Here is a 24,646-nt window from a genome sequence, read left to right as displayed (position 1 = left end):
AAAAATAAACAAACCAATAACAGAATAAAATTTGTAACTCCTTTTTTTTTTTTAATTTCACAAAAGTTTTCACAAGGACAACGTTATAGAAGAAAACCCCCAGCAGTGGCGAGGTCATGCAGAACCATTAATTGTCATACCTTGGCCCATTCTATTCATCCTTGTTGCACTTTAGAGAGAGAAGTAAGCTATGTGAGTTTTACAATGCTTTTAAACTGTCATATTTCCTCTTGAGCACTTTAACTGGCACATTCTTATAGTTATAAATGTTCTGAGGGCATAACTTTATAACCTGCTTTGCAAAGAATGCATGAAGAGCTCTTCATGATCCAAAACTAGGGGCTATGTGTGTGTGTATCTATATATCTATATGTACATATGTGTTTATATCTATAGATATATAGATAGTTAGATATAAAAAAGATAGATAATAGTACATAATATATAAATCAATGTATATTGGGACAAAAATAATTTGAAAAAAAATCTTCTACTCAGAGGGTTTTTAAATTACATATGTATATGATTATCCCCTGCCCCACTACGGGCTTAAATTCTACGTGGCCCTGTCTTCGGTGTGGGAGCAGCGGTTCAGACAGAGCCTTACCATTTTGTCAGTAAAAGTGCTTGTCAATTCACACAGCAAGCAAATCTCCAAAGCTATCATGCTTGAGGGAACAGGGGATCCAAAATCTAAACCCAAACATTCACCATAAAAACACCTTTTTAGAAATAGGACAGCTGTGAGATTTTTCTCCTCCCCTCCACCCCTATTCTGTTTGATGGGACTTTTGAAAGCAAACATTTCAGAGATGTATATACCAGCCCAGGGCTAGTCCAGCCATATAAAAATTTGGTTGTGGTGGAGTTAGCCAGTTTTTAAGAATGACTGCATTGCCTAAAGCATGATTTGCATGCAAAAAATATCTGACAACTGGATAGTGAAATAAAAGGGCATTTTTCTACCTTTCCATTCATGCTCACTCACTGTTAAAAAAAAATGAAAGAAAACAAATGAAAAATATATTATACCAAATATGTTTGGCTCACTGTTGCACTCTTCTCCCCCATTCCATAATGACAAGAAGCCATTCTCTATTATCGTCATTCACCTGCCTAAATGAATTGGCTATGTTAAAGAAATTGATAACAGGAACTCCTCCCACCAGCTTGCTGCTTTGGGACAGCCAGGATCACACAGCCGTGCCGATAGCGTAAGGTGGTAGGTGGGTTTTATCTCCACTGAGTCAACGGTGGCTAGAGCCTACTACATTCTGATTTGTGACATGTCAACTCCTAGAAAAACATGATCTGCTGCTGGGTTCATCTTCCTCTTGCACTAAGGCAGCCCCAGCCCTGGCTTTCACTGGGCGTGGGGCCCTATCTAATCAAACAAAGGGGAGTAAAAGGTCCCCTGAGAATGTGTGGAAAAATACTTGCTCTTTCCTGAGCATTATTTATTCTGTACATAAGGTAAGTAATTCACCTTTTAAAAGATGTAAAAGTCCCAGGAAGGCAGTTTTTAATGACTTACATCTGATATTTATGATACATATGGCTTTTCATCCCAAATGTCAAAAGTGAAAGAAAAAAAAAAAAGCTATTCATATGGCAGCATAGGAGACATACTAAGAATATAATATGCAATCAAACCTCTTTTTACTTAAGCAAAATGACTAGAATCTGATACACCATGAATGGAACACTATTTTCTCCACAGTAAGCTTAGAAATGTTCCTTTCAGCCCCCAAAGGAAGCTAGCTAGCTCTGGGACGAAAGGCCTTGTGAGTTACCAAAAAAAAAAAACAAAAAAAACAGCTATCCTGTGATACCCAGCTGGTACCTGGTCTGCTACACCAATGGTGAAAGCATTTCACACGCTTCACAAACTTCCACCCAGAGACTGGAGGAAATGATGAAGGAAATGATGAATGCATTTTTGTTGCTTGTTCCACATAAATGTGTGCTAACTAATTGTGTGTGCATTTAAAAAAAAAAGAGAGAAGGAAAGGAAAATAACAACAAAATCAAAACCCCAAGCACCCTGATAATCCCAATAAATCAGAATAAAATTTGCCTCAACATTTAACTAAACTAGCTTTGCATAACTGCCACTGATCACAAGTGCGCTCTCCCTATCGGTGAACTCATTCCTGCAGTGAGCTATTTATGTCTGGAGCATGCCTTTGGGTTATCTTTCCCCTAGAATCATAAATAATTTTTGGTCCGTCTGCTTATTTGCTGTTGTGCTCAAGGGTTTTATGGTGGTGAAATAAAAATGACAACCACATGCACACTATCATACATATGCAAATATGTGTAAAAAAAAAGGGAGGGGGGAACTACAGGGGAAAAAGAGGAAAGTTACTGTTGGAAACACCCACTGGGGAAATGAGTGGCAGATACAGTTTCACACACGGTGGCAGTGGATACACATATCAGAGTCGCTCTTCCTGCACGTACTTCTGTTTGTCTCGGGACTCCCGGGACTTGGGCCGGTTCTGCCGGTTTGCTGTGGACGGGATGGAGTGAACCGAGGAGCTCTTCTTGCTGGAGGACTGGGACGAGTGGGAGGAATGGGAGAGGCTGGCCCGGGACTGGCCGGCGTTGTGGTCAAACTGCATTAAGCAGAAGATCAGGTCCGTCGGTACAAGTTCAAACTCGTATGGGGGGTTGGTGATGACATACCTGGACAGGAAAGCAAAGAGGTCACAGCTGAGGATGAGCAGGTGGAGAATTCACTTCTGTCTGAACTGAGGTCTACGATTGGATATGGGAGATGGACTTCTAGTTAATCTGAGCCCTTATAAATTATCTTCTGAGTTGAACTAGATCCTTCTCTTAAGCTCAACAGAGGAAGCCAGCCAGGAGCCTGGAAGAGATGCTGAATTAGTGCTGGTAACTGGAAAACCAAACTGTTTACCATGGTCTTTGAGGCCTGTTCAGTAGGCTCTCAAGTCCACTTCTGGGCCTGTGACACCTAACTGTATGCAAGAGGCTGCATGCACTGAGCCTTTCTAGAATGTTCTGATAATCCCAGATAACCATCACAGGATCTTTGTTTACCATGACCTTCTTCACTCTTAACCTTTGAAAAACTAGCTTTAGTACGTAACTAAAGGGAAGATTGGAAAATACCTCCCTGACTCATTATCAGCCCTGTTTTATCTTAAATTTTAACAAGTTACCTCTGGTTAACACCAGATATCACCCAGGAAGTCACTCTTTCAGCTACTGTAATGGACCTCAGAGTGTGATCCTCAGGTCAGACATATCAGGATCACCTGGGAATTACCAGAAAATGCAAGTTTTTAGGCAACCACACCCCAGACCTTGGGCACCAAGCAAGTTATGTTTTAACAAGCTTTGCAGATGATTCTCATGCTCACTGATCTTTGAGATTCCACTATTCTCAACTCTGGGTATACCTGTCATGTATGAGTATGTGTCCAGACTGCTGCCTTCATAGAGGGTGACAGAGGAGGGCAAGTCTGTCTCTGCCATCAGAGCAAACAGGAAAAAAAATCTCACCTCTTTGTGCATTGGCTGGGGGTGCTGAGGTGAGCATCTCTCAACCGGTAAATTCCAAAACAAAGCATGTTATATGTTTTCAGAGCTTTGCAGAAGAGATCACCATAACAACCACCATCCTGGGAGACAACAAAGAACATAGAGAAACATCATTGTATTTATTTGCCTGGAATTTGAGGTCCTGGGGGGAAAGAGCCTTTGTGTGAAAGCTTGTTTTGGTTTTTCCCAAGTGGGACGGACTTAGCTGAGGGACATCAGTTGAGAAGTCAATGTGAGTTGACTGCCTATACCCAATATTGGTGATATTTAGGGATCAGATAATAAAGAGTTTTCCCTCCATTGGCTCTCCAATTTTCTCGTGTCTGTAGCAATGAGCGCTTCAAGGAGATCAACATTGCCCTTACTTTATGTGAGGGCGTAAAGCCCAAAGGTCTCAGATGTGTGCTCACCTGAGAAGAGGCCAGGTCGGTAAAATAATGATTATGTTTAGCTTCAGCTCAGCTGTAATCGCCCTGATCTCACTGTTTTGTCAAAACTGCTTAAGTGATAATTAAAATCACTGCAAGGAGAAAAGACCCCACCAGGTACTATGGTGACAGACTCAGGTAAGGACTGTGTGAAAAGCACAATTTACAGACCTCAGGGAAAGCAAGGGAGGAACAGAATGTGTTTCCCTGGGAGCTGGAGGTCCGCAGGCTGAATAACGGGATTCACAGCTCTAATCAGTTCACAATCACCTTCCACGGGTCTGGGGCCTGATGCTGACTGTGAAAGCAAATTCACTCACTTGGAAATGCTGGCTTCATGCAGCCAGGTGGCTTCAGGTGAGCATGATTATAGGAAGGACACTGAGGGATGCCTTCACTGGGAATAATGTGGCCTCATTTGTCCTTCCTGCCTTTGGGATTTCATAGGGGCAGCATACTAGAGAACACAAACAGTGTCACACCTCCCATTGCTTATAGCCTTTATCCTATTAAAATATATCAGTAAGTAAATTATAGATTAAAAAAAGAGCCACACGCTGTGCAAGCTGCCTTTCAGATCCCTGCTCCTAACCAAAGTAAAGTATGGTGCAGGTTGACATCAGGGCTTCAGAAGAAATGAATAAAGAGACTCTTGTCTAGGCTCCTTCCCCGCTATTTGGAAAATACTTGGACTTTCTAGGTGATGCTATTGATTATGCAAAGGGTTTACTGGTTCCTACAGCTTGTGGGCACATCCCTTAAATGCATTTATGGAGATGGGCTGGACCAGAGTCAGGACTGCATACTCCTGCCAGAGTGGCTGAGCCAGCCTGATGTGTGAAGCCCAAGGGGAGGTTTGATCGCCACTGCCATGGGGAGGGAGAGGGCAAGAGCATCCAAACACTGATGTTACAACATATAGATCTGGAATTTGAGACACGGAAGACTCCATGAGAGATGTTTTTGATCGGCCAGGGGGTCTGGATGACCATAATAACCTGTGGTTTCAAAACCACTGGTGTTTGGGTCATAGCCTAGGGCAGTGCATGATCATCGTTTGTTGTTGTTGTTTTTTAAAGATTTATTTATTTATGCATGCAGAACTGGGGTACAGGCCAGAGTTGCAGGGATGGTGAGAGGATTAACCAGAGGCAGAGTATGGAACAGAACAGGCAGATCGTCAAAGTACACTGCTGAGGGGAGCAGCGGGCAGGTCAGAAGAGGTCTGCCGTAGAGGGGTCACCTCCGGGGCTGGGGATCCAACTCATGCTGAAGTGGCTTTAGCTTCTCAGTGTTGTGCTTTAACCCACTGCACCACCAGGGAGGACCCAATCATCATGGTTGTTATAGCTCCTCATGGACTATTAGGGGTAAGCAGCCCTGAGTTATGCTTAGTGCTGTGGAACAGGTTTTCAACCTTGAAGGAAGGTTGAAATCACCTGCTGCCTCCCATTTCTTGGTAGGAGGTACCTGAGAAGCAAGCCCTGGGTTTTGAGGCCAGAATTGCCGATGGTGAATCTTCTGTGTCTCTCAACCTCAGTTTCCTTAGAGAGTATACACATGGAGTCTATGTCAAAGGGTGGCCATGACGATAAAATGATAACCATGTGTGAGTACAGTCCTGACATACAGCAAACCATAGCCATTACCTCTTATTCACCGCAGAAGGTAGACGCAGTCTACCTTCTCTTCATTTCTTCTGAAGACCTGATGTCAACTTGCACCATACTTTACTTTGGTTAGGGGCAGGAATCTGAAAGGCAGCTTGCACAGCTTGTGGCTCTTTTTTAAATCTATGATTTACTTACTGATATACTTAAAAGGGTAAAGACTGTAAGTGATGGGAATTGTGACATTGTGTTCTCTAGTTGTCACTGTCAGAAACCCCATCCATCTAGCCCAGAAAGTGGCTTCCGATGACCCTGGGGCCCTGAACTCACCCCCAAGTCTGCAAAGGGGCCGTCCAGCAGTGCTAGCTGGGCCACGCGGCAGCGGTCCCTGTTGGCCAGTGTCTGGGGTGTGCTGTAACCCCCTCGCAGGGCATTCTCCTCAGCAATCAGCGCCTCAAGCTCCGGCGTGGCTCCTCCCGTCACCAGGGTCCGTATCAGAGTAAGGATATTGTCATTGAAGTACGTCTGGGAAGAGAGAGGGGGAGAAAGTCCTTTAAGCAATCACCCTAAAGTCACGACAACCGACATCCAAATTACAACTTTTCTTGGTATCTCCTGTTTGAAGTTCTGGCCTGTCTCTTCAAATAATTTTATGTGGGAAGTGAAAAGACAGCAGCCTCCAATTATTCCATTCTTTTCTCTTCTACTTGGTTCTGCCACAAGAGCTTGACTTTTAAAAACCAATTCAGGAGACTTTTTATTAAAGGGCTAAAGTGGTATTTACCATAATCGGAGTTAGGGGAGGACATACTACTTCCCTTCTTCAAGCCCCGCTGTGAAGGGACTTTGGACATGCACAACAAAGGGCAGTCTACACAGGATGCACCCCCCCCACCCCCCACATAGCTCCAAGAGCCTGTCCCTCACATGCCAGGAAGCTGCCTCTCACAACTATGGCAAACTTCTCTCTGTGCTGGAAGGAGATGCCAAGCACAAAGTCCACATGTTCAACAATTTATCACAAGCTTTGGTAACAGTCTAATCCAGAAGTCTCTATCAATTAAATATACCAGATAAATTTCTGACAACGTGGATGTTCTGGTGTGTGCATTTTGGGCTTCATATTTTAAAATAACCTCAGCAGTGTGATGCAAAAATAGCTTATTAAAGAAGATTCCTTCTATGTGTACATCTGTCTCACATCTGAAACATAACAGTTCTGTCAGGAACAAAACAATGGGAGTTTAAAAAAAATTAATAGGATGTCAAATAAAAGAGCTCAGAAAGACATTTGTCACCTAGCATGATTTGAGAAAATCTCAGTTAAGGGTCTGCATTCCATTTTCCACTGTAAGAAGAAATCAAACAGGCTAAAATAAAATCAAACCAAATTTTGCCTGTGGCTTTTGAGGATGGATGTACCTTTGAGAACAGATTAAAAAAAGTCAGCAGCAATTTTATTTTTATTTCAACAATTTCTCACACAGTTTACCTGCCAAAACATAGAGGGTTATAGACCATGTAAGGAGTTCTTATCCTGCCTTACCAACATTAGCTTTATGCCTTGGGGAGCTGCCTAATTGTTCTGGGCTTCTATTTTCTGTTCCATCCAATAAGGATAGCCTTGAAGGTCATATATGCAAAAAATGCCATGAGACTCAGAGTTCGAATGATAGCTATAGTGGCGATAGGTTCACTTCCCCACTGAAATACTTGCAAAGACACCCAATTTGGTACAAAATTCCAACAGTAAAGGAAAGTAGAAATATTATTTATAGCCTCTTAGGCCCTAAGAACTATATCTTCCATGAGAATACTAGTGTGCCCCGGGCAGAGAAGCAGAGTATCAAAAATGAAGGAAGAAATGTTGCTGGCTTGCTGAAGGATGAGAGTCAGGCTGTGGCTTCACGCTGACTTCACAACTCAGAGCCTGTGTGAACTTCCAAAGTCACTTATCATGTCTTTGCCTCAGTTTCCACAAGCTGTAAAATGTAATCATAGGCCCTCCCTGGTGGCGCAGCGGGTTAAAGCACTGCACTAAAAAGCTGAAGCCACTTCCGCATGAGTTCGATCCCCGCCTGCCCCGGAGGTGACCACATGGTGTGGCAGACCTCTCCTGACCTGCCCGCTGCTCCCCTCAGCAGTGTACTTCATCTATCTGCCTGTTCTGTTCCCCGCTCTGTGTGTGGTGAATCCTGTCACCATCCCTGCACCTCTGGCCTGTATCCCAGTTCTGTATACATAAATAAAAAAAATTGAAAAAAAAAATGTAATCATAGAGTGGTGATAAGGACTGTATGATAATACATATGAAACACGGCATCAGATACACGGGGGCTTTGCTATGAGAACAATCAATTCATTTCCAATCTTCTCTTTTAATTTCCCTAGGATTCTTTTTTTTTTTTTTTTTTTTTTGAGGATGGAGTATAGTAAAAACCAAGGGCCTGGATTGCATCCTTGAATCTGCAATTCTTAATCTGCCCCAATCAAAGACTCCATTAAGATTCGGGAACAGCAGCAGAGATCAGGGCCTGCACCAGCGAAGTGAAAGCATCAGCAGGAGAAGCCGCCCACACGTCTGCTAGTGGTGCTTGGCTTGGAGAACATTTACAAACATGTCCAAAGTTTTCAGAAGTAAACCCTCCTTCCTACATCAGAAACATCATTAGCAGCAGTAGATCTGCCTACGTCACATAAGTGCTGGACACAGAACTTTGACGAGGGCATTTGGGCTTCTGATTTCCCTTGTAGATCAGGATGGGGCCGGGAAGAAGGGGAGTCTAATAGCAACCAAGGAGCATAGCAAAGTATTTCTGATCTCATATACTGAAACACTTGCTTCTCCTTACTTAAACATAAAGAGAGGCAAGTGGAGACAATGTAAATATGTTTTAATATAGGAAACCATGAAATGCAAGATAAAAAGGAAGAACATTTCTTGACTTGTTAGATGGTTACTGGACAATGCAAAAGAAAAATTTAGGAAGCATTTGTTTTGGAAGAAAAATCATTAAAAAGTATAGAGAGTATTTGTAATAAGTAGAAGGATTAGATGATGAGAAAGCTGACTTCATCCATTTATCCAATTGTTTATTTAAAATATTGAAATTAAAATGAATGTGATAAAAATAGTGAAAAGAATTCAATAACCTTTCATGATAAGACACTCAGAAAACTAGGAACTAATGGGATATTTCTGAATTTGATCAAGAGTATCTATGAAAAAAACCCACAGTTAAATCAGACTTAATGGTGACAGACTGGACATAGTCTATTATGATCAGAACAAGAAGAGCAAGATGGTGCTTAAGACTTCTATTCAATAAAGCACTGGAGGTACTGGTCAGTATTAGAAAGAAATAAAATGCATCAGAAAGAATGAAGTTAAACTACCTTTAAGCACAAGGAACATGTTCTTGCACATAGGAAATCCTCAGGAATCCACTAAAATGCTTTTAAAGGTAATAAATGAGTTTAGCATAACTGAAGAATTAAATATCAATAAACAGAATCATTTGCATATACATTTTCTTGAAATGACAAATACAAGAAATCAGCAAAACAATTTCACTTACAAAAGCCTCGCAAATAGGAGATGAATAAACTTAGCCACAAGGTATAAGAATGGTACACTGAAAATTACAAAATACTTGTGACAGAAAATCTAAATAAACGGAAAGTTCATGGATTTAAAGGCTTGAAAATATGATGATAATAGTCCCTCAAACTACAGATTCAATGTAGTTTCTTTCAAAATCCCAAAGAACATTTTTGCAGAAATAGAAAATATAATTATAAACAATCAAAACCGTCTTGAAAAAAAAAAAAAAAAGAAAGTCAGAGGACTTGTACTTCCCGATTTCAAAACATACAACAAATCTACTGTAATCAAGAGAGTGTTCTATTGACAGAAGGATAGACATATAAGCTATTAGAATTGAATTGTAAGTTAAGAAATAATCTTATACACTATGGGCAACTGATTTTCAACAATGAGGCCAAGACTATTCAATGGACAAAGAATCTAATCTATTAAAGAAAAGGGACTGCAAACATTGGGGGGTCCATATTTAGAAGAATAAAGTTCGAACTGGACCTCACACCTTGGGCAAACTAAAAAATTTATAGAAGACCCAAGTAGAACATCTAAAATTATAAAACACTCAGAAGTAAATATAATAATATGTTTTCATGGCTGTTGGTTTGAAAATTATTTCTTAGATATGAATCCCAACATATGATAGTAAAATTAAAAAGTTGAACATCAAACTGCAAATTATAAAATAACTAAGCTCTGGAGATGTAACATGCAGTATGGTGATATAATACAAATTTGTATTATTTGTATTACAAATTTGTATTATATATTAGAAAGTAGATTTTTTAAAATTCTCACCCCTAGCTCCTGAGATTGTACCTATGTGAAGTGATGGATGTATTAACTACACTGACTTCGGTAAGCATTTGCAATATATCAAATATATCAAATTATTACATTGTACACCTTAAATTCACACAATTTTGTAAGTCAGTTAGAGCTCATTAAACATGAGGGAGTGTGGGGAGGAAGCAAATAAATAGTTCAATGCAAAAACAGCAGCTACAAACGATCTGATGAAAATATAGCTCAATATATAAACTGATCTCAGGACACCTGATAGTTCTCTTCTTCTACAAGCAATATGTAATCATAAAAAATGTAAAAAAAAAATCACAAAAAAAATATTCATTTACATGGCCACAGTCATATTAAATGCTTATTCACTTCAAAACTATCACAAACACAATTAAGGGACTCTGAGGGAAAATGACAAGCATATACAGAGGGCACGAGATGGCATTAACCCACCAGAGGTGGTTGTGAAAATTGGTATGGAAGCTTCTGGGAAATAATCTGTCTATTAATATGTATCAAGGACTTTAAATTGTTCATAACTATTTTATAAAATAACAGCAGATTTACTTCAGGATAATAAGTTGCTACTCAAAAATATAGTTCAAAAATATATAATGTTTATCCAGGGTTAGATATTACAATAACAAAATATTTAAAAAGCTAGCTAATTACCCACCAAAAGAGCGATGTTTAAATAGATTCTGGAACATTTATAAGATGGAGTTCCAAGAAGTCCAATGGAGACTTGGGAAATTATGACATCCAAGGATATGACAGGATAAAATGCTCTGACTAAAATAATGGCTAAAGAGAAATAATAAAACAACCAAGATATAAATCTGGATAATCCCATATTTACCTATCCATCTGGAAGGAAATGCTTCAAAATATTAACCAGGCTTATTTTTGTGTTTTGGGACTCTAGGGCATTTACATTCTCTTTAAATGTTTCTGTACTTTCTAAGTCTTTCACTCCCAGCCTGAATAGCTTTTCTAATAAAAACAACTAATGCTTTTTAAACAAAGATTACTATAAGATCTACTTTGTAATCATAAATCTAGAAATTCAACATGAAAGGATATGGTTTGATCAGATCTGTAAGATTTGACCTTAGCTGGTCTCCCCTTTCTTGTGGAACTCAGTTACACTAAACAGTTTAAACGCTTGATCAATCAGCCACTGACATTTATTGAGCAGCTACTAATCCCTGGGTCTTAGTTTGGTCTGAAATCAGAGTGTGTCATTTTCAAAACTGGAATTCACAGATGCAATCTCAGGTGGGTCACAGTTTCACAGGTATCTGAACAATTCTCGAACCACTCATGACTACAAAATCCCCAGCCCTAGGCACTGGCCCAGCATTCATTCCAGGTCGCTCCCCTGAGATTTTCCCTGCAGGCATCAAGAAGCAATAGTGTAGGCAGCAGTATCTGCTATGACAGAAAATAATGATGCTTTTTTTTTTTTTTTCCAACAGAGCACGCTTCTTCCCATTTTGGTGTCCAAATATTCAGCTGCAGAGTTCCATCATGTCTTTCTGAATGATGGAAATATATTGTAAGAAATGCATGGTTAGGAGCTTTTGTTGTTGTATGAATGTCACAGAGCATATGTACACCAGTCTACATGGGACAGCCCATTACACACCTAGGCTGTGTGTCAGGACCACCACTGTCCTAAGTTCACTGAGCCGTCATCATGTGGTACATGACTACTCTGAAAACTTCGTGCAGGTGAGCTCTGGGCATGTGTGAAGGGCTCTTTGTGATCTGAGGACCTCATTGGAAAGACATTGTCTTCCCTGAAAAAGGTTGCCCACTCAGTCATAATGGAAGGCACAGCTTTCTTCATGTGGTCTATGTGCTTACAGACCACACAGCATATGCAATGAACAAGCAAGTCCAGAGCTTTTGCACTGGAAGTGCCTATTTTAGTATCAGTGGCCAAAACAGGTCCTAGGATTTCAAGTACCAATTATCACAGATTATTCCTGTGAAAGATATGCCAACTAGAACAAAACTCTCTACAACTCACTTGCCCTAAAAGGCACAATTCATTTCTGTGTTAATAGATATGCTGGAATTGAAGAAACACAAATTTCCTAAGGGAGGATTATGTGTACACACACACACACACACACACACGCATAAAATCCTTTGCCTGCTAAGCGTTCTTATTATTGTCCTTTCTGTGGCTTGCTTTGGTTCATGTTTGCTGAGTCTATGATGGAGGCCTTGTGATAGACTCTTTCATAGAACCACCAAGCCTAGCAGGATTAGTCACCAGAGGGCTTTAGTCATAGATGTTCACTATGGCTTCTTGAAATATGTCTATATGGGCATTGGAGAGAACAGAATTGTGGCCCTAATCACCACCTGGAATTAGGATCCTGTATAATAGAAGGAATATATTAGTCCCCCTTCACATTGCCAAGGTCAGGTATATCCCATACTGTAGACAACACTGGACCCAGGGGATGTCAACAAACTTCAGAATTCAAATCATATGGTTTTATAACCCAGCTTTACCATTCAATAGCTATGACAACGGGAAAGCTGCCTCATTTTTCTGTACTTTGGGTTCCCGATCCATGTAACAAATTCATTTTTTAACAGTGTTAAATGAGATACTCTGTGTAACCTCAATGCACAATACTTCATAGATACTGGCTTATAAAAACAACCACCCATTTAGAAAGCTCTCTTCTCCCTGTACTTCTGCATTCTCAGCTCTAATGGCAGAGAGCTGGCCCAGATCCCATGTGTGACACCCTTGGCCTCTAATTTGATGATTCTAGATCCTGTGAGTAGACAGAACAGGCATTGCAGAAACCAGAACCAGCTGGAGAAAGAACAAGAGCACACAAAGGATAGCTGAGCCGGCAGCGCCATCTCTCTGCGTATGTGTCTCCAGCACGAGGGAGCATCTTCCCCTGTTTTTTTAAAGTATAATTACCAGAGCTTATGTTTCACAGTTAATGCTGTCAAGCCTTTTAAACTAATTGGTCTTTTATAGAAAATTTAACTGAAAATTAACACATCTTTTAATAACATTGCCTTAACTTTAATGGCACTTTGCCTTTCGTTTATAATTGCTCTAAAATTGTCATTTTCCATGTCATAGCTGCCATTTTTTATATTTGCTGGGTTTCATGGTGTAGATTTTTATTTTTAGTATTTTTCTTTCATGAGGGATGGGAAGTATTTTTTTTTTTCCAGTTTGGAGCCTGCCTGGGCTGATGTGAAAGCATGGTATGCTCTTAGTCCAACAGAACACGACTCCGTTTGCCCACGCTAACCCTGCTCTAGCTTGTCTAGAAGGCTGAAGGCTCAATGGTGCCTGGCGAGCAGTCCAATTGGCACCTCTGGAATGGGGCGATTTGTTAACATGACTGATCTCACATGGCACTGGATTAACCTAGGCTGAGCATGAGTGTGGTCTTCTCCGTAACACACTTCAGGAGTTCAGTTCTTAATAAAAGACAGTATATCATGCAGGTCCATTTCCAAATGACCATATCCTCCGTCTTACTAACAAAACTTCTGTTCTTTCTGACAAGTCACAGTCAGCTCTCTGACATTAATGAAAAGAACACAGTAACATTTCTTCCACATGGCCTGCAAATCTTATCACCCTTCTATACATTGACAGATGGACAGACAGAGATACTGACATCTATATAGATGTAGACATATGTACGTGAATTCACATACATGCACATGTATAAATGTACATATATAAATGTACATACAAAATAAATCTACTTCTTTAGAATTACATGTGATCTTAGAAATATTTGCTCTGTGAAAGGTCTGCATGTACCTTTGTCCTTTCTTGACTATTCTGAAGCAGGATGAGGTTATTAAGAGCTTTGTCTTTAACACGTGAACCCAACTGAGTCCCAGAAAAGAGGTGGATAGCTGGTGAGCCAAGATCAGAAGTTACAAGTCCAAATTCATGTCCCAGCCTTATATGTTGCTTCTCTAAGTCATTGCTTTTGTTACAAAATACTAACTCACAGGACACTCACACCCATCACCCTGGGTATCTTGGTATAGTGGACAAAGCCAAGACATATAACTGTCATGGAATGCTCAGATAGAAGTTGCTCTTGGGCTCATGAGGTCTTCAGCAGCATGGCTCCCTCAACAAGATGGCACTTTTGTTGTTCTGTAGAGATTTTTACATGCACTGTGCCCTGGCAAGGAGGCCCACTTTTTGTTTGTTTGTGTCTGCCCTCTCCTCTTTACACTGTATGGTAGGGCTTCTTTGTTGTTTCCTGATTAGGTAGTCCCTGAAAACCTGAGATTTCATGGGAGCATGGTTTCCAAAAATGTGACAATATTACAAAGCTATGTATATTGGAATGCATCATCTCTTTCAATAAGATGTGCTTTTTTCTCCCCAGCAGGGGTTGTTTACTCACTGTTCCTTCAGTTTGTAAAAGGTCAAGGTCTTAGTGGACATCATGAGCTCAGCCTCCTGATTCAGAGGAAAAGTGAATGACCAGAAGAACAAGGATGCTGTCTGACCACAGACACTGGGATACAGGCCCACAAAATCAGAAGCAGGAGGCTGGTTAGGCCAGTTCAGGCAGGGACATGGCAGAGACCAGTGGGGTAAACGAAGCAAGGCTGGTGGAATGTAACAGACAGTGGGCTGTGGCTAACGGGAGCACGACTCTGCTCTAGTTAAGTGTTGCTTCGTGAGAAACCATCTTGTTCTACCACTCAAAAGAAGCTAAACTCCACATTGTATGTAAAATCTTATAATTTAAAAAATATTAGCAGAAAATTCCATTTAGAAATAACAACTTAGGGAATTCAGAAGTTGTCTGTTGAAAGGGTATTTGACTGCAAGATGTTATGCTGACACTTCTATGATAGACCATATAGTAGAAGCAAGACATTAAGTTAGAACAGGCATATGCCAATATATCATGATATTTCTCTTCCTTTCTTCTCCTAATATAAGTGTACAAGTTTGAGGTGTTGGACAGAAAAATTATCAGGGGTTATCTCAGGAATCAACTTAGTGATGGATGTGTGCTTACAAGCAGCACACACGGAAACTGTCATTAGGAGGATGCCAGTGGTATGGAAAGCAGGTGCACCGTCTAATGAAGACATGCATGTCCACCTGTGGACTAGGAACTTCACCAGACATGGGCTTTTGTATCCCAAATACCCACAGCAAGTCCTAAGCCTTCTGTGTCTGACAGCTCCTTGTACATCTCTTTCCACAGATACTACATTCAAGCCACACAGGTCTTCCACTGCTCCCTCAGACGATCCAAACCCAGCTTGTCACTACTTTTCAGTCTTTTCCCCTGGCTCTTTCATCTATCTGGAAAGCTTGTCACTATCTGTCCCAGGTGGTCTCTTCACACTTCAGTGTCAGCCTCAAAGTTACCTCCTAACAGAGCTTTTCTCTGATGTTGTTAAAATAGAGCTCCATTCTCATTCCTCAAGCCAGCGATTCGTCTCTCAAGCCATCATTCACTTCCTCATCACTTAGTTATCATCACATCATTACCACCTTCTACAATGAAGTTCAAACAATTGAAGAAAGGCATCTTTCCCCTTCACTGCTGAATTCCCAACAAGGACCAGAGTTCCTGGTTGAATAAGTGCCCAAGAAATGTATTGATTAGTAACAACAGATACAAACAGAGCTTGTCATGTGCTGAGCTCTACACCAATCACATTACAACCTTAACTCATTTAAGCATCTCAGCAATCTTCTGAGGTAGGTGCTATTATCATCCCCATTTTGAAGATAAGAAAACTGTGCCAAAAGAGATTAAGATTATACAGCTAATAAATGGGGATCTGGGGTCTGCTTCCAGGCAGTCTGCTTGAGTTCATGTCTTATCCTCTTTTTCAGGAAGATCCAGGTGGAACTCAAGTTGCAGGGCAGGGGAAGGGAAGGGGTAACTGTGTGGGGGGAAAAAGTCTAATACTCTTGTGCTAATTTCAGGATTCCTTTCATCTTTTGTGTGTGAGAGAGCAGCAAGCAAGCATCATTCTGAAAACTATATGTCCTTCTTAGTGACACATGACCATCAGCAAAATTATTCCTCCTCGTCAGGTCTTTCTGCTTTTGGTTTGGCAGGAGGAAGCTATGAAGCCACATCTGTAACATCCCTGTCTGTTCCAGTAATGCTTGAGATGGGTCAAAACATGATTCTGATTCTCTAAATGAATGAAGCTGTAAACCACAAGAGTTGAGTTATGAAGGATGATATTCAGGAAATGTTTAGATATATTGAAAAATGGCAATTTGGGGTAGAGTACAAGAGAAAGGATATCAGTGACATCTGGCGATGTAGAGTTCGTGATGTCACTTGTGAGGAAATACCCACCATGGGAGCTTCCCTCTGGCTCTGGGTATTTGGAAGAGTCGCACCTTCTGAATTTATATCCCAGTCAACTCTGCATTCCTTCTAGCTACTACATTGGCACTTGGCATATTTCCTTTTTTTTTTTTTTTTTTTCATAAATTAGGATTGGGTAGCAAAGAAATCAGACTGTCTATCAGTAGCATTCTATCAGAAGGTCTAGTCGGTTGCTGTGGAATCAGGTCCAATCCAAGACCTCACTATGAAACTTGCTCTGCCTAGACCATGAAAACAAGGCCTCAAATAATTGGATAGGCTGTTTGATTAATGATTTGAAAAGCTACTATCAGTGGATCTGTTAAATATGTCTTAACTTCAACACAAACTCATTTTATTCACTTTATTGTCCAAAGGATCAGATAGTACATTCAATTGCCTCACGCAGTTCTGAGTCCTCAATAAATGATACTGCTGATGATAATGACAATCACAGTTACTAGATTCCTGAAACACTTTTTTTTTTTTTGCCCCAGATTGACATTTAGAAGAAATGCTGCTCTCAAATTATTTTATCTATACCTGCCGTAACAGCCCTCACCAGACAGTTTAGTTGGTGTTTTCAAAGGAGATGTGAGGGTGGCTTTTTTTCAAAGCAATTCACTTTGCTATCTCACCTAAGTTTCCAAGAACAGACTCTAGCGATCAAACAAAAAATTCAGAAATGCTCCCAACCCCTATCTACAGCATGGCCAGCCGTGGGCCCTTGACTGTAGAGATACCATTCTCTGGTGCTCAAAGCCAGTTTCATTCCTTGGAAGCCGGGCTGGTTTCACAGGTGTGTAGCCTGTGTAGAGGCCCAGGGTCAGTGCTCAGGAGGGCCCTTGCTTGGTTGAATAGGTACCTACTGACACCGTTCTAAGATTCTTCATAATCCAAAAAAAGGGAAATTACAAATTTTGTTGTTGGTTCTGCTTGCAATACACTAAATGTCTAGTAGGCAGGAGGATAAATACTTTTATACATTTGGATTTTGAAAATGAGCAAAAACTCTTTTTAAAAATAGAGCAAGCATGTGTAGTTCTGAAATAAGAATCTACTGTGGTTTATTGCTCCATAGTGAAAAATCTTCTAAAATCTCTAATTAGGAACAGAAATAAAATAACATTTCTAAGTAGATGAATGACAGAAATCAGGCTGAACTCAGATTTAGAGAGTACAAGGATGACAGAGAGGATGGTGGTACTGGAATGAGCACACCCTGACTCCTATTTTTCCTCTGGTCTGGCATGGAAGTTTGCCCAAACTAAGCCAAGCAGTGCAGGTAGAAGGATCAGGCTCAGTCATCTGGCTATAAGAGAAGATTTGGGCTGTAGACATCAGGAGTGCCTTACCTAGGGACCCTCTATCGCTTTCTGGGCCTGGAAAGCAATGGTATATGGGATGAAACCCAGTAATCCTGAATTGAAAAGAATGCTGTTTCAAATTCGTTTTAAGTCCATAATTCTGAATATTAATTCAGATATGCTTGTAGCTGGACTATGTTCAGGAATATAGAACAACCTAAATAGGTCTTGAAAATCTTTATGGCTTTTCTTTCCTCAAAAGAGACTTCTTCTGGGATTTGCTTTAATGAGTAGGTAAGAATAATTAGGATATCAATTGTTTAACACATTCAGGGGACTAACCTTCTTAAGCACATTAAGAGATGTATGTATAACAAAGCTCTCTGAGTTATGATTATGGTTTTAATTTGTCCAATAAAACTCTTTCATGGATTTTCCAAAGGCTGTTTTTTTTATGTAGTCATGTCTGTATTTGTTACAAATTATGAATCTGAGAATTCTAAAATAAAGAGACTTTTCTATATCACAAATAAAGGTGGATTGAGCATTGAGTACTCTTTGTAATCTGTAGGTTATGACCCACTCTAATGACTGTTTTTGCCCTTGGCAAGCCCAAATGGTTCCATCAAACTGGAACTACTGTTTAATTATCATTTATTATGTTGGGGGTCTCAAAAGTGAAAAAAAAAAGTCTTGATTGTTGGTGAATATCAAGTTATAACAAAAACCAAAGATACTTCTGATTCCTGTGCCACAACTGCATGGTACAACAGTGAAACAACATGGTACAACAGTGATCCCTGTTCTTAAGCCTCCCAGGACTTTTGTCTCAGAGACTGGCAGTGGCCTAGGAGTAAGTTACCTTTGACATTTCCTCTTCCAACTGTTTGTTCCTATGAAATCTATCCCAAGGTCCTATACACTTTACTAACACATACCATTCATATTCTTTTACCTTGTTGCAGATCTGCCATCTCTTTATAGCCTGGGTGGAGAGTGAAACTGAGGTCAATTTGCCCTCAAATCTTTAAACTTCACAATAAACCACTATGAGTCAACTTACCTAATTTCCCACTCAAGGTTTGTTTTTCACAGATGCAGCTAAGCTAAACTACAGGATAAAATGTGCAGCTGGATTGCACCCTAACCTGAGACTGCCTCTTAGCTTAAGGGAAACAAAGATCACCCAAAACAGAACCAAAGTACTGGAAGGAGAATCCTCAGAGGTAAGAGACTGATCAACAAGGAAGATCTATTCTGAAGGCTGCAAGGATTTGTGGCCCCATTTATGGACTGGATTAGTATCAACCAATTATAACTTTTCCCCTTCCATATATTTCCTTGTTTCTAAGTTTAATATAACCCTTAAAAGTCCCTTCCTGCTTTAGACAGGGAAGGAAGATATGAGGTTTTCTTCCTGTTTCCTTGCTGACCAAACTTGCAATAAAACTCCTTTTTCAGAAGCTAATGCCAAAGTACTGACTAGTACCAAAGTGACACCTTGGGGAGCAAGTGCAGTGCTTGGTCATAACAGCCACTTGCATGGACTTGTCTGTCCTCCTTGAATTATCCTCCTTACACCAGCCAAAGCAATCCCTTGAAACAGAAACACAATCACATCACACACCAGCTTATACCCTTAACTGTCTCCTCACTGCTCTTTAAGGTTAAAACCAGGAAAATGGGCTTTGAGATCCTTTGGGTTCCACTGTGCCTTGTCCTGCTCTTTCCCCTTCTGACTGTGGTCCAGCTACAGCTTCTTCACCTTCCCAAGTGTATCAGTTTCTCCCCACACCAAGCCTTTGCATTTGTTTTCCTTCTGTAGGGGACATTCCACACCCCTCCTTGTCATAAAAAAAAATGTGTTATTTCCTTAGGGAAACTTTTCCTGATTCAGAGACCTGGTGAAGTGATCATCCAAGTTTATTCAAAACTTCCTTTGCCTTCCTCACACTTGAAATAGTTTATAAGCAAACATTCATTTGTGAGCTCATTTGATTAACACCAGTATTTCCTTCCAGGCTGAAAGCAGCACGGCTCTGCCCTCCACTACATATGTGCTGTCCAGCTCCAGCCCTGTGCCGGAGGATTGCAGCTGCAGGTACTCTGTTCACTCACCGCACTCATGAGTGAGTCCAGAACACTGACGGCAAATGCTGTCCCACATGCAAATGGCTGTGTGAGGTACAGTTCTGTATCGGGGTCATCGTCATCATCTTGGTCCAAAAACTGAACATTAGTATCATTCACTGGAAAAGGGGTAAAATAAGAATTAGTTTAAAGAACCATACATAGGCAGCAAAGCAGGAGAGAGTTCAGGCTACTGGTTTGGAAACACTGAAGTCACTGGAAAAGAAAGAGAAGCATGGGAGAAGCTGTGGATGGATCTCGGCCAGGGTCAGAGGAACTCAACGGACTGCTCCTACATGATCGTTCCAGTCTCCCACGCTCAAGAGCAACGAACTCAACCAGGCGTGCCCCATGGCAGGCTGCTGGAGGACTAGTGGACAGCACTGACTAGTCCTTCGCTCTGGTTTTAGAATCATAACCGAAAAACACCCTGGAGCGTTTTTTGGTAGCCAAGTCCTTTGAGAGGCAGACATATATATTTCAGTGATGAGTAGCCATGCTGGGATGGTAAGTTTAGCCACAAGGAAGCCAAAGCAACTCATTGAGAGTGAAGAGCAGGAGTCCGAGAACACAGCAAAAGCAAGGAGTAAGGAGTTCACCCGCAGGCACTGCCCACAACCACTACCCACAGCCTGCCAGGCCCAGTTTAACACACAGCAACCCCCAAGCGGGGTGCTGCGTGGCTGTCTCCAGCCACTGCTGACATAGACTCGCTCTGCATTCCAAGGTGCGTGGGGAGCCACGTTCTCCCTTCCCCCCTAAACAGCTCAATCTTTGATGTGCTTCTGCTCGGGGGATGCCTGTTTGATGCTGCTGTTCCATCACTTAGAAGTGGGCTCCTGGCGGAGTCCCGCGGCACGCACTTGCAGACTGAGAGGCTGTGTCACCGAGATATCTTTAACTTATTAAAAATTAAATGACAAATTAATTTTCATTTCCATCTTAGCTTCAGAGATGATCAGTTTTGCAGAGCAAGTAATAGGGAGGGAACATGTGTGTGGGGGGGGGGAGGAGATGGTTTGATTTCTGGAATAATTATCAAGCTTTTAGGAAAAGAACAGATGAGGTTTCCTTTTTATGATTCCTTTCTAAATGGATCAGCAGCTAATTCTCTTTCTTAGAGTTATGGTTTTAATTTTTTTCCTCAAGTAACTTTTTGGGTAAGTTTTCCATTTTACAACTTTTGTTTGTTTTTTTTGTATAAGACAGAATAAATGATAATAGGATAAAAGGCTAGGCACAGAATTACTTCTAAGTGACACTCTTTTACATCCCCAGAGAAGGGCTCCAGTACAGTAACATTATAGCTTTGTTCTTCCAAAGTTTATCACAACTGAGTCCCCAACGTCTCCAATAGCACTGAAATAAACGTTAGTGGGCGAAGAGACAATATCCAGGCTCTGACACCCGGGCTTTGTCTGAGCTCCATCAGTAACTCTTGCGGGCAAAGCCTTTCAGCATTCTGCTCTAAAAATGAAGAGCAGCTCTCGTGAGGCTGTCAGGAGGCTCTACAAGATGGTGCTGAATCCGTGGTCAGTGTTAGCTGTTCTCCTGATCACCCTTTTGACATTAAACACCCAAAACAAGATGAAAATTTCCAGCTTCCTTCCACCCTTCTCAGAGCACAGAAGGACTTGCTAAGGGAGCTTACCAGAGTCGGGTGGTAGTTTTTGTACTTAAGGGCATGTTGTGGGCCACAGTTTAATCTTCTGCTTTGTGAATCAGAAAACGGGAATGTGGAACCATGTGCAGAGGAACATGGTTTTCATTGCTCTCGTTGTGGAAGAAAGAGCAGTGGCTGTTACTTCTCAAAGACTGTAAGGGAGGGCCAGTCCTAGATTTGGCAGGAGGAGAAGTCTCTCTAAGTAGGAGAGATGGTTGCAGATTTTCAGCAAGCTAGGGGTTGAGTCATCGGGAATGAACTCCAAGGCCTGAACTGGAGTTCAGTGACAATGCTGTGTATTGTTCTGGGTTGCCAGGCTCAGAGATAGAGAGCAGCAAGTGTCACCTATAGCAGGTTTCACAGAACAGTCATTAGTCACCTTGAAATGTATGTGCTTAAAGGGCTTAAATAAATACAACTGGGGAAGTCAGTTTATTTCAATGGCTTTAAACAAATTTCCTACTTGTGGAATTCTGAGTAGCTTTTTGCCCTTAGTCGATAGGGACACTCCAAATGAATGAAGACTAGAACATTTGAGACCATTTAAAATTTAGTTTGCTCTGGGAACCCTTTTTGTTTTGCCTGGCGTCATGGGGAAAACACCTCAGAACATGCAGGTAGAGAATATTGTGAGGATGTGTTGGAAGACAAAGGTATATTGCAAAAGGTGGTGTAGAAAGTCAAGGCTTCAGGCACAAGGTCAGGTTAATGAGAACACATGGAATGTTCTCCGTGGTGGTGATGAAAGCTTCCAGAGATTCACTGCCTGAATGGTTGTCTCAGAGATGAGACAACAAACCTTTTCTTTTCTTATCCATTAACTACAAATCAAGGTATCCTAGTTAGCGGACAGCACATGACTTACATAAAGCAAAAGAAATTCCTGGTAGTGTTGATTTTCAAATGCTGCTGAAGGTATCTGGGATGGGGAAGCTGAGATTAATTTTCCAGTCAGAGGTCTGAGCTGTGTGAACTCTTTGGATTTCTTATGATCCTATGGTTTTAAGAAGAACAATCCAAAACCCTAGCATTTAGCCAATGCTCCTAAACATGAAAGACGCTTCTCCTACTGTTGAAAATAGAAAATAGTGAAGCTTCTTGACCCGAATGAATTTGTCCTGATAAATAGGTATGTCTACAATAATGTAGTACTGAATGGTGGACAATTTGTTCCTTACTTTCCTGACACCTCACAAGTAAAATGACTGTGTTAAAAGCCTGTTCTCTTATTTTGAAATATATTTTTGGGCCAAGAAAATGGCATGTTGGTTTCTATTGCGAGTCATTTGAAGGCAGGTGCTCCCCACCTCTCTATCCACCCTTCAGCCGAGAAGCATTTACTGCCTCTACTTACAAGACCGACCCCTACTTTGAGACCTGCTGGTGATGGGCACCTGTTGTGACAAGTCTGCACAGGGCAGGTAGACAGGGAGGCAGGGCAGGGGGCTGGGAGGCTCCAGCAACAACCGAGCAAATGTGCTTTCCCTCCTGCTCTGGCAGTCTCCTCAGTCTCAATTTTTCTCGCCTTGTAGTCACCCAGCCTTGCCTGAGAGCAGTGCTGCCCTTTCATCCAGCCCCGTTTGCCCAGGAATGTGCATTTGCATATAGCAGGCTCTGTGGTCTCTGGGCCCAGGTGTCCATTATCATAGGCATGCTTGCCCCGAGCCCCCACCTCTCAGCTCTGGGCATCCACATGGGTAACGTAGGAGGGGTGTAATGCCACAGGTGGTGGTCATAGAGGCTAATGGCAGGAGGGTGAGGAAAGACTGATAACTTCATTTAGCCTACAATGCCTTTCAGGGAGTTATTAACCAAGCCATGAGGAAATGTGGAAGGGCCTGGCAAACATTTCATGACAGTGACCTTTGTCTTTCTGATTATTCTACCCTGAGTCTTCCAGAGGCTCTGGGCCATCTTGTGGGTGCACTTGTGTGTCAGAGCATCTCAGTGGTTGCTAACCTCACCCTTTGCACCCTTCTTAAAATCTGGCTTTCTTAAGAAAGGTCTCCTAGGAGCTGGCTGTTTTCTATGGCTTCAGAACCAGGGCTTCTGATAAAGAGCTTAGTGGGGGGGGGGCAAATAAAGTCAGAATAAATGAAAATAAACAGCTGGAGGGAAGGCACCATCTTAGATTTCTTATCTTAAAATTTTTATATTTTTCCTTTGACTTCCTTTGAGAGCTGTGAAGACGTGTCAGTCAAACTGACAGTGTGTTGGAAGAGGAATATAAGGGAGAAGGCGGGAGAGTTAGGGGGACACATGGAAACAGAAAACAAAAAAATCCCAGGCCAAAGAAAATGAATTAAAGCAAAGGTGCTTTGGAAACAACTGCCAGGTCAGACGGGTGTGATCAAAGGTTTACCAATGCTGTGTGGGGGGAAAATCATTATTAAAGGCCAGAACAAGACAGTCAATTCCAAACAGAGCCACAAATAAACCACATTCAAAGCAGTGCCATGGGGTAGCCTTTCTGTTACAGCCGGTGAAAGAAAAAACAAGCTGATGATACTTGGAAACACCAACAACAACAGAACAAAAGGAGATACTGATGTGAAGGAAAACAGTGCTTCTTACCCAGTTCAGTTATCATTAGAATGTGCGTCCCACTGTTTTTTTCCTGATTGACTGATACCAAAGGCAACTTGCCAGGTTTAGCTAATTGGATTCAGCATTTAAGGGTTGGGGAAAGGGAGTGGAGGAAAGTACAGAAAAAGAAAAGAGTGAGGGAATAACAGAGGAAACATCCTAAAGTAAAGGGACCTAGGACCAAATGTAGGTGGTATTTGTCTTGGAGGGAGGAGACCACTCAACACTTACAAATTCACAAATGGTGGCTGGTCCTGGTGGCCTGTGGCCAGGCTAGTGGTTGGATTCCCCTGGCCAATGAACACAGTCCTCAAGACCCCATCATGTTTTTGGACCAGAGTGGCTGTCACTGAAAATAGCCTTTGGATGCATCCAACTGGGATAGGTTAAATGCAGAGTTGTTACCTATTAGCCTAATAAAGCCAGTTCTCACAATAGGTTTTGCCCAGACATGAGGCTGTGTCCCTTGGGTTCTGACTACAGGAGCTGTTGGGAGGTGCTTTTAATAAAAATCACCAGAATCTGTGGACCATACTTCTCCTCCCTCCTCCTTCTCTTATGTATATGTCCCATCTC

General features: G+C 41.4%; 1 protein-coding gene across 10 annotated transcripts in view; it reads right to left on the bottom strand.

The window, feature by feature from the left end:
- Positions 1 to 24,646, bottom strand: part of KCNMA1 (potassium channel, calcium activated large conductance subfamily M alpha, member 1) — a 658,697-nt gene that overhangs the window by 7,021 nt on the left and 627,030 nt on the right. For 3 of the 10 annotated variants that reach the window (XM_012723692.1, XM_012723690.1, XM_004680728.2), the window contains 4 exons: positions 19,810 to 19,940; positions 5,939 to 6,133; positions 3,532 to 3,650; positions 2,464 to 2,688 (listed from right to left, as the gene is read on the bottom strand). In XM_012723692.1, coding sequence (XP_012579146.1) covers positions 2,464 to 2,688; positions 3,532 to 3,650; positions 5,939 to 6,133; positions 19,810 to 19,940 — 670 coding nt within the window. Of the gene's footprint in view, positions 1 to 25; positions 2,689 to 3,531; positions 3,651 to 5,938; positions 6,134 to 19,809; positions 19,941 to 24,058; positions 24,140 to 24,646 lie in introns of those variants that run through there. The other 7 variants (XM_004680710.2, XM_004680711.2, XM_004680720.2 and 4 more) reach the window with 4 other exon arrangements.

The sequence above is a fragment of the Condylura cristata genome, unplaced genomic scaffold (genome assembly GCF_000260355.1).
Source record: "Condylura cristata isolate star-nosed mole 26May11 unplaced genomic scaffold, ConCri1.0 scaffold00011, whole genome shotgun sequence".
NCBI lineage: Eukaryota > Metazoa > Chordata > Mammalia > Eulipotyphla > Talpidae > Condylura > Condylura cristata.
The sequence above is the reverse complement of the archived record's forward strand: the minus strand, read 5'-3'. Positions and strand labels throughout refer to the sequence as shown.